The sequence below is a fragment of the Ctenocephalides felis genome, unplaced genomic scaffold (genome assembly GCF_003426905.1).
Source record: "Ctenocephalides felis isolate EL2017-DRISC unplaced genomic scaffold, ASM342690v1 CF-g0.4_SCAFFOLD_01886, whole genome shotgun sequence".
NCBI lineage: Eukaryota > Metazoa > Arthropoda > Insecta > Siphonaptera > Pulicidae > Ctenocephalides > Ctenocephalides felis.
Genome location: NW_020538040.1, coordinates 84,266,458 through 84,276,563, shown reverse-complemented (window position 1 = coordinate 84,276,563; position 10,106 = coordinate 84,266,458). Strand labels below are relative to the sequence as shown.

Below are 10,106 nucleotides of genomic sequence, written 5' to 3'. Positions count from 1 at the left end.
CTTTCACCGTATTTCATAAAAATATTATTAAAAATAGTTAAGATAGAATACAAGAAAGTGATTATAATTATAATTATATATATATATTATTATTATGCTTAAATTAATTAAAACTATTAAAAAAAGCTTAAACTATTGAAAAAAGCTAAACTTATAAATTTTTCAGAAAATGTATGTTTAAATCCAAGTTAATAATAATAAAGGACATTGAATTATAAATTTAGCTTTATAAAATGCAAATATAGATAATTATGAAACAACCCTTTACCTTATTTAATAAAAATATGGCTAAATTCTTAATCTTTAAAATATTGCTAAACCCTTTATCGTATTTCATAAAAATATTACTAAATATTTTTAAGATTGCAAACAAGAATGTAATTATGATTATAAGTATATATATATATCTCATTATTATATTTAATTACTATTGAAAAAAGCTAATTTTATAAATTTTCAAAAAATGTATGGTTAAATCCAAGTTAATAATAATAAAAAATATTGAATTATATATTTAGCTTTATAAAATGCAAATATAGATAATTATTGAACCACCCTTCACCATATTTCATAAAAATATGGCTAAATTCTTAAACTATAAAATAATGCTAAACCCTTCACCGTATTTCACAAAAATATTATTAAAAATTGTTAAGATAGTAAACAAGAATATGATTATAATTATAAGTATATATATATTTTATTATTATATTTAATTACTATTGAATAAAGCTGAATTTATAAATTTGCAAAAAATGTATATTTAAATCCAAGTTAATAACAATAAAAAATATTGAATTATAAATTTAGCTTTATAAAATGCCAATATAGATAATTATTAAACAACCCTTCACCATATTTAATAAAAATATTGCTAAATTTTTAACCTTTAAAATGATGCTAAACCCTTCACCGTATTTCATAAAAATATTATTAAAAAACGTTAAGATAGTAAGACAATAACAAGAATGCGATCATAATTATAAGTATATATATTTTATTATTATATTTAATTACTATTGAATAAAGCTGAATTTATAAATTTTCAAAAAAAATGTATTATTAAATCCAAGTTAATAATAATAAAGGGCATTGAATTATAAATTTAGCTTTATAAAATGCAAATATCGCTAATTATGAAAAATATTATGAAACAAAATATACTACATATCAAATGCTTCATAATTAAGTTTATATTTATTTTAGAACTGCTAAATTTGATACATCGAAAATACAAAATACAATCGTTTCAACGAATAAGCTGCTATTTTTATTATGTATATTTATATTAGGTAAATATATAATATGCATGATACAAACACATGATAAAAATTTTAGGAAAAAACATTTTTGTATATTATTAAAAATAATATATAAAGAAATATTTTATATATTATTATAACCATTAAAAAGATTTTTGTAAATATACATATAGGCAAGATAGGGGCTATCTGTAGCAAGAGCAAGTATAACTAGTAACAGACGTTTTTCAATGGGTTCGTTTACGATAATAAAATAATGTATTGCCTAGATTGTAAAAGTAAAATGCATGCCCTGCATAATATTGTCATAGAAAAAGACGTAAAAACAGAACTGTGCAGGTTAAAGAGTAAAGTTTGTTCCTTAGTTTTTCTAGAAAGTATTTAATTGTGAAATAATGAATAACAGTTGCATATAAATTCTCATGTCACGATGCTTGTGATTTCTAAACTGTTTGACCGTTTTTCATGAGATTTCATATTCACATTGAGTAGGCCTGATCATTTTCTATCAAAATTTATTTGTTAAACAGAAATATTTATTATAAAAATCTTCATTTTTTTGGCACAGTACTACTCATTATTATGCATGGTAATGTGCCGACACCCTTATGTCTCTATGTGCCAACACCTTTATTCACTATCTATTTCTATGAGTTCATAATCAATTTCCACTCGCTACTATGGACTCTACGTTCTATGGGTACTCTATATTTCCGGCAAGACGCGGGCTTTTTGGAACAAGCGCAAGGAAACACTCTTTGGAAGACAAGCTGACTTAATCGATAACCTACTCAATTTTAAATGAAGTACTCATAGTTCTGCTATTTAATAAATGCATTTGAAGTTGTGCTTTATGTAAACTTTTATCTCAATCGAAAGGCAGTCATAATAATATATATAGAAATATTTGATATTTTTCCTATAACTTTTGTCATGTGTTCAAAAATGTGTGCCGCAAATTGCAGCCAGAAGAATAATCACTATAATATTCAAATATAAACTTACGAATTTAACTCAAAATAAAATAAAATAAACTAATCGTTTTACGGAAAGCGAATATCCTTTTATCACGATGGCCGGGATGTCATTGACTTCACAAACGCATCCCGCTTGATAAGGCAACCGTGGATCCATGGCTTTGGCGGCCGAACAATCGTCGGCGACGTCTGTATAGATCTACAAGTGTTCTTGTCATATCGTATTATCAGAAATATTTCGTCGGCCAGCTTTCCGTCCTACATAGATTTGCACTGGCTATCTATTGCGTCCGGTACTCTCACTCTCTGACCGACATAAACCGTCTCGGACGCGGACATCAGATTGGGAAGATGGATCAACGTCAGAGATTGCAAGATTTATATGATATTGACTTCTTATCAAATAAGTAGTAATGATAATTTATTAATTATGTAAGATCTATTTATGCTCTAGTCTTCTCATTTTCATAGCATCAAATCAAGCATCTCAGCTATCCATTAAGCACTGTTCACACGACGCTTGTTTTCTCTCGGCTGAATAGCATGCTTGATTTTGTCGCGGATGTCGGCGCTAGATTTCATGATAGTTCCGTCTGCATCACATAATGTGAGAAAGCTTGCATTGCTTGAGCAAGATTTGTTTTAACTTGCCGGATTTTTAAATGTAATAAACCACATGTCATAATACTGCTTCTCTTTTGGTTCGAACGAACGAATCCATCCACAACAATGCCGCACGTTTAATGAATCCAAATCACACGAGGCTTGTTTCGTTGCTTTTTTGGCCTTTTGGCTAGCATGCTGCTTGTCAAGTCGGTAAAATGTCATGATGGAAAAGTGAGAACGTGCGTTATATTTGAAGATGAATTCGTTCGTTCGAACCAATAGGGAGGCAGTATTTGGTCATGTAATTTACGATATTTAATAATCTAGCAAGTTAAAAGAAATCACACTCAAAAATCTAGTAAGTCAAAGCAAATCACACTTAAAAACCAAACATGCTGTGTGGCCAACCCGAACAACAAATGTCGTTCGATTCGGTATTTATATTTATTTGTATGTATTTATATTTATTTATTGATTTTGGTATAGATTTATGTAGAAACTTGGATTTCAATATATAATATGGATTATATTTTATAAGAAGAGTTAATCATATTGGTTTCTACTTAATTAAAAATACAATATTATTATACAAAATATAATATGATATTGATTCGAACAAACGAATTCATCCACAAAAATAGCACACGTCTTAATATCAAAATTTCGCTTGCTAGAAACAAATGGAGATCGATACGACGTCATTTTGGTTACTTGACAACCAGCATGCTACCCAGCAGACCAAAAAAGCAACGAAACAAGCCTCGTATGATTTGGACTTTGAACGTGCGCTATTTTTGTGATGGATTCGTTTATTCGAACCAATAGGGAAGCAGTATTTCGGCATGTGGTTAATCACATTTAAAATTCTAGCTAGAACAAATCTCGCTCAGGGCAAGCAAGCTTTCTCGCATTGTGTGATTTGAACGGCTTGAAAATCTGTCATGAAATCTAACTCAACAAAATCAAGCATGCTGTCTAGCTCAGAAAACAAGCGTCGTGTGAACATACCTTTATACATCATACCTAATACCAATGTTATATTCAACTATTCCAATATTATATGCGTATAATATTTTTTGTATAATAATATTGTATTCTTAATTAGGTAAAAACCAATATGATTAACTCTTCTTATAAAATATAACCCATATTATACATTGAAATATAAGTTTCTACATATAAAAACAATATAGCTTGCTAAATTTCAAAGTTTTACACGAAATATTTGCTTAGATAAATTTTATAGGTCTAATAGAAACTTAAAAATAACAATTATAATTTAGCAAAGTACAAGCGTAGTTTTAAAATCTGCATAAAAAATTTGGCTATTTGATATGCATGTGTAAACTATTCATTTTTGCCTTCATCAAATCGCCTCTGCGCTTTATCAGTTTGAATCACGTGTTTTTGGAGCTAAATAAATCGTTTCAGCCGATCGCTCCAAAATGTAAAAGATTCTACCGCACTTAAATATTTTACACATGCACCTAAATGATTCCATGTTAACTTGAAGTTTAAATGAAGGTGGTCATGAAACATAAATAAAAATAATAAAGATTTTTTTTTTAATTTTGAGAAATTTTAAAGGCTTACCGTATTGAAAACAAAAGAAAAAACTCTATATTTAAGCTGTATTAAATTACAGATATGATAAAGATTTAATGACATTTAAAAAATTCATTTATTCGCAAACGTTTTTCATTAGAAAAGAATTTGATTAACATATTACAAAAAAATTATATTTATATTATATTCTCATATTCGCTTTAGGTTTTCTTATATTGGTCTTTAGAAATAAAACGTAAATATATTCGACAAAATTATTTCAAATAATTCACACGATTCAAGCAAAATTTACAAATGAATGATTATTAATTTCTCCGTTGCCACTGTAAATTTTCTTTTTTATCACAACAATGATGTGATAAATCCACAAACTTTTACTACAAAAATTTTAGAATAAAAATGTATCAAAGTCTACTTCTCGTACAAAAATATAGATATATTCTATGCGCGGAGCACTAGTGAGACACTCATAAAAGTTTGCCGTTAATGGGCATGCTTTTCAAAAGAACTTTGATGTGAATCGGTCACGGGGTGCGAAGGAATACTCGGAATGAGTTACGTAGCGCGGATAAAAGGTGATTTTTTTAAGGGATGGGCGGTGGTTCGATGGGGTGGTTTTAATGTCGGAGACACGTGTCGCGTCGATCAGTCACGTGGGGGCGTTGTAAAATATCACACGCGGCGCGTCGCCTCGTGGCCCCACTCTCACCAACGTGCTGCTACGCGAAGATTCGCCCGTAATATTTTTTACGTCAGAACAGGGAGGTTAATTATATGGCTTTCCAATGTCAGGCAATTAAATGTTTTTGCCTTACATTTCGGGAATACGTGCACGCAAACTCTTAAATGCAGACACACAGTGACACAGTCGAACACATACACAAACGTCGGTCCAAAAAATCTTTCCGACCTTATTGCAGTTGAAATAGTTAACAATCACAAGCAATTTGTCATTTAAGCAATATTATTTCACTCTTTTATTTATTCAAAAATTTAAATTATTCTTTAAGAGCCTATTTTTGACATTCAAAAATATTACTTAGATAACAAAATATTATTCTCTTGATGAACGATATATAATCACAAGTCACGACACAAATGTGTTGGCCGCTTGACAAGGGGTTAGAACGTAATTACACCTAATTTAATTGCTTTCATAAAACAACCCTGTGTTATGCAACAAACTGTACTTTTGGTATCTTGTCGGTAACACTAGCTAAAAAATACTAATAATATTTTAAGTTAATTGTTTAAAAATTTGAATGTTTTGATGTTACTATCTTTTGTCCTAATTAATTAAACATTAATGCAATAAAGTTAGCTTAAAGTCATTCTGAACTGTCAACTATTTTTTTTTAATTTCCAAAAATTTCCTGGCTTGGCTTTTTTCCAAATTATATACTATAGCAAATTTTGTCGAAATATTTCCTCAAAGAATTGCTTCAATGTGTATCTCTGGTTTATTTCGAGTTTTCAGATACCACAATAAGTTTGTCTATAAAAATTTTTTGTGCATTTTTTCGACATTTTGATTTACTCACGAGAACTTCTCTTAAAATCTTTTTTAATGCCTTGTGTTTTACCTTCATTTTGTATGCATTTCGACTTACTTCATGAGCATCAGTAATCATTTTTTCTGCCTTCATCATCATTTGCTCTGCTTTTCGGTTTAAATTTTCAACAGATCTGGAAATTTTATCGCTTTCTGCCATTTCATCAATATGTTCACTTGTTTCTATGGCATCTTCGTTTATATAAATTGGAGATTCTGACCGCTTCCAGCTGCGGCCGCTTGTTTGCGCCCCTGAACTGGAATTAACAATATGTGACAAATTTCTTTCGGCGCTAGATATGACTGTTCTAGAATGTTCACCATTACTACGAATAATATCTTTAGTATTGGAATAGACACTTTCTGCATCCGAATTTGGATTGCTATTATCGTATTTTTTTCTTTCAGAGTTATTAACTTGATTTGTTTGGCAATTGTTTATTTGCCGTACTTGGGTTTTTGTCTTACAAAAAGCTACAGATAATATTTTTTTCTTATTATGTTCGTTATCGGATTCTATATAATCAGAATTATTATCTTCATCGTTATTAGAAACGACATCGTCATTAGATCTGCGTTCTAATTGCTCATCATCAGTATCTTTATTATCAGCGTCTGCATCAGTTTGCTTATTTTTATTTTTCATGGCTTTGTCAGTATTACTATTGGTAATATTTTGATGTTCATCAGAATCAGCACGAACTTGCATTATACGTTCCATATTTACTTTGTTGTCGTACATATTGTATCGAAGTTTTTTACTTTCGGGTTCGCTGAGTGTTCTGCCACCGCCTTCATCCTCATTATCATTACGATTTATTACATTTTTTTTATCATCGCCAAATTTATAAACATCTTTTGCAACGTTTCTGATTTTAGCATATTCTCTTTTGTTTCCTTGTGTACATTTAGATAATCTTGCTTCATCTTTTTCTCTTTCTTCTGATTTTTGGTTTGGTTGTTCTGAACAACTTTTATTTTGTTTGTTTTCATCCACAACCTTATCAAAATTCATATTGATATCTTTATTTATTAAATAATTGTTATTTTTATTGTCCAAATTATATTTAGATCGCTTGATTATTTTTTTCCTGCATTTATCATCTGAATCTGCAGTGGAATGTTGTTGAACGTGTGCATCGTCCTCTGATTTCTCACTTTCAGAATTACCTTTATTATTTTCATCTGAGATATTTTCAGCCTTGTTTGTATTTTGGCGTATTTGTTTATAGAGCTTCTTCTTTTTTAAATCATTGTTTGACATAGTCTCGGGCTTTGTGTGTAACGCATTGTCGTCTGATAGTTGCGTTACATGATTTATTTCTTCGATTTGTGCATGTTGTTGATTCAAATTTTGTTCACTGTTTTTTAAACGCCAAGTATATTTATTTAAATCAAAATATGTAGCTTTGTTGTTTATTAAGGTAAATGCTAGATTTCCTCTATCACCACATTCATATTCTTCTTCAGATTGCGATACAAATTTTGCTTCAGACCCACTTCCATTTACAGTTTCGTATTTATTATGTCGATTGCTTTTATCAGAATTAGAAAAAAAAATCCCATTAGCTTGTATCTTAAACACATTTTCATCTAAAATTAATTCTTTCACACGATGCTTTTCATCAGATTTCAATTCTGGTAAAAAGTCACTTAGATCTGCCGGTTCACTAGATGTTGTTTGAGTTGAACTCGTTTGATTGACATTATTGGATTTGCTATTTATGCTACTTTTATCTTGTTCAAGTTGGATTCTTTCCTTCATGTGACATATCATTACTTTAATTAGATGGACGAGACTATCTTTATCTTCACTTTCAAAAATTTCTTTTATTAAATATTCTATTGCTCTTGTTTTTACAATTTCTCCTAGACTCGATTTTCCAGGACTCGATTTCCCAGGACTAGATTCCCCAGGACTTGATTTTTCAGGTCTTGATTTTCCAGGACTCCATTCACCAGGACTCGATTCCCCAGGACTCGATTCACCAGGACTCGATTTCTCAAGACTCGATTCCCCAGGACTCGATTCCCCAGGACCTGATTTTCCAGGACTCGATTTCTCAGGACTCGATTCCCCAGAACTCGATTTTTCAGGACTCGATTTCTCAGGATTGGATTTTCCAGGACTCGATTTCTCAGGACTCGATTTCTCAGGATTGGATTCCCCAGGACTCGATTTCCTAAGACTCGATTTCTCAGGACTCGATTTCTCAGGATTTGATTTCTCAGGATTCGATTTCTCAGGATTCGATTTCTCAGGACTCGATTTTTCAAGGCTTGATTTCCTAGGACTCAATGTTTCAGGACTCAATTTCTCAGAACTTGAATTTTCAGGACTCAATTTCTCAGGACTCGATTTTTCAGGTCTCAATTTCTCAGGACTCGATTTTCTTCGACTCAATTCTCCTGAAATCGATTTTCCAGGCATCGATCCTTCTGAGTTCGATCCTTCTGGGTTCGATCCTTCTGGGTTCGATCCTTCTGGGTTCGATCCTTTTGGGCTCGATCCTTTTGGGCTCGATCCTTCTGGAATCGATCCTTGTGGGCTCGATCCTTCTGGGCTCGATCCTCCTGTGCTCGATTTTCTTTGGCTTGATTCTCCTGGTTTTGTTTCTCCTGAGCTTTTTTCTCCTTTTTGGTTTACTACATCAGCAGTATTACCAATATTAGCAGAATCTTTAATGTCATCTTCCATGAAATTACCGCTATTAATTAAATCCTTAATGTCTTCTTCAATGAAATTTTGTGAATGAGGATTTCCACTATATCCTATATCCTGAAGATTATAGTCTGCACATAATTGCAAAAATTCTTTTTTGTCTAAATTAGTTGTTTGTGGTTGTGAAATTCGATTAACTATTAGTTGATATGGCACAAATGTGTTATTTTGTATACAAGGATTTTTTACATCAATTTCATTTTCTTGTAATGATTTTGCTTTGTATTGATGATCATTTATATTTTCTCTATTATTTGGGATCACATACTTTTGTTCATGCGCTTCTGGAGTCATAGTTTGCTGTACATGGGCACTGTCTATATTTGTGGAATCGATTGGCCGATCATGAATTTTCATTGTTTGCGATTGGCTATTAACATTATTGGAACTATTAATTGAAAATCCATGTCTAAAGGAATTTTGTTGCTGATTTGATGAAGACGCATTATTTTGGTTTATCTGAAATGTTTCTGGATTATGAGTTTCATGAGAAGAGTGTCCAGTATCTGGAATGAAGTGATTGACTTCTGGCATTATCATCTGCTTTGCTGGATGTCTCCTCGGTTGAGGGCGACACACTAGTGCCGGTGGCACACACACCATTTTTTCATCTGGTTTGTCTGAATGTTGTAAAACTTTCATTATTAGTGCATGATTAATTTCAGGTTTAGAATCTTCCAGAGACCTTTTCAGAAAAACTTCTGAATTCATACAATTTGATGATATCTTAATGGCATGGACCCTTGTTTTACCTATAACATCAGACGCCAATTGGTTATCTTTAAATAATGATTGCGTACCGGTGAACCGTATTTCTTTATCAGATAATAGTCGTATTAATTCTTCACCAGAAAGTTGATATATAGGAGACGGAGACCATATATCGCGTTTATTTTCTCTAATTCTCTCTAATTTCTCCTGAAGATGGACACACATTCTAATTATATCGCCGTTACGTAGAACTAATGTTTTTTTCTCTTTATTTTCAGTTTCGAAGTTCAGAATTTGGATGTTTTTTTCATCTTCATTACCGTTCCTCTCATAGCCCGGGGATGTGGAATCACTTTTGCGCGCATTAGTGATACTCATTGTAAATCATATAAGATTTAAAATATCTATATATTGTTTTATTTGAATTTTTTCACTTCTGTTAAAGGTTTCTTGCCTATAACCACAATTTTCCTTCTTTATAATTAACTCAATTAAAATAGAACATCATCATTATATCAAATGCGATATCAAATTAGAAACTTATACGGAAGTTTAGTATCAGCTGAAGTATCTACTAAATACCTAAAAAAAAGCAGCATTACGCATTATATATGTTTTATCACATAATATTACAATTAAAACTTTCATCATAATTATTGTCTCTAGCTGAGCGGACACAATCACATCACAAAGTAAACTGTACCGTAAAT

General features: G+C 31.1%; 1 protein-coding gene across 1 annotated transcript; it reads right to left on the bottom strand.

Moving 5' to 3' along the window:
- Positions 1-5,687: 5,687 nt before the first annotated feature.
- LOC113375459 (putative uncharacterized protein DDB_G0282133) lies at positions 5,688-9,774 on the bottom strand. The gene is made up of 4 exons (XM_026615394.1): positions 7,825-9,774; positions 7,059-7,722; positions 6,022-6,986; positions 5,688-5,699 (listed from the first exon to the last, which is right to left on the bottom strand). Exons 1-4 carry the CDS (start codon positions 9,772-9,774, stop codon positions 5,688-5,690), a joined length of 3,591 nt encoding a protein of 1,196 aa, XP_026471179.1.
- Positions 9,775-10,106: the final 332 nt, after the last annotated feature.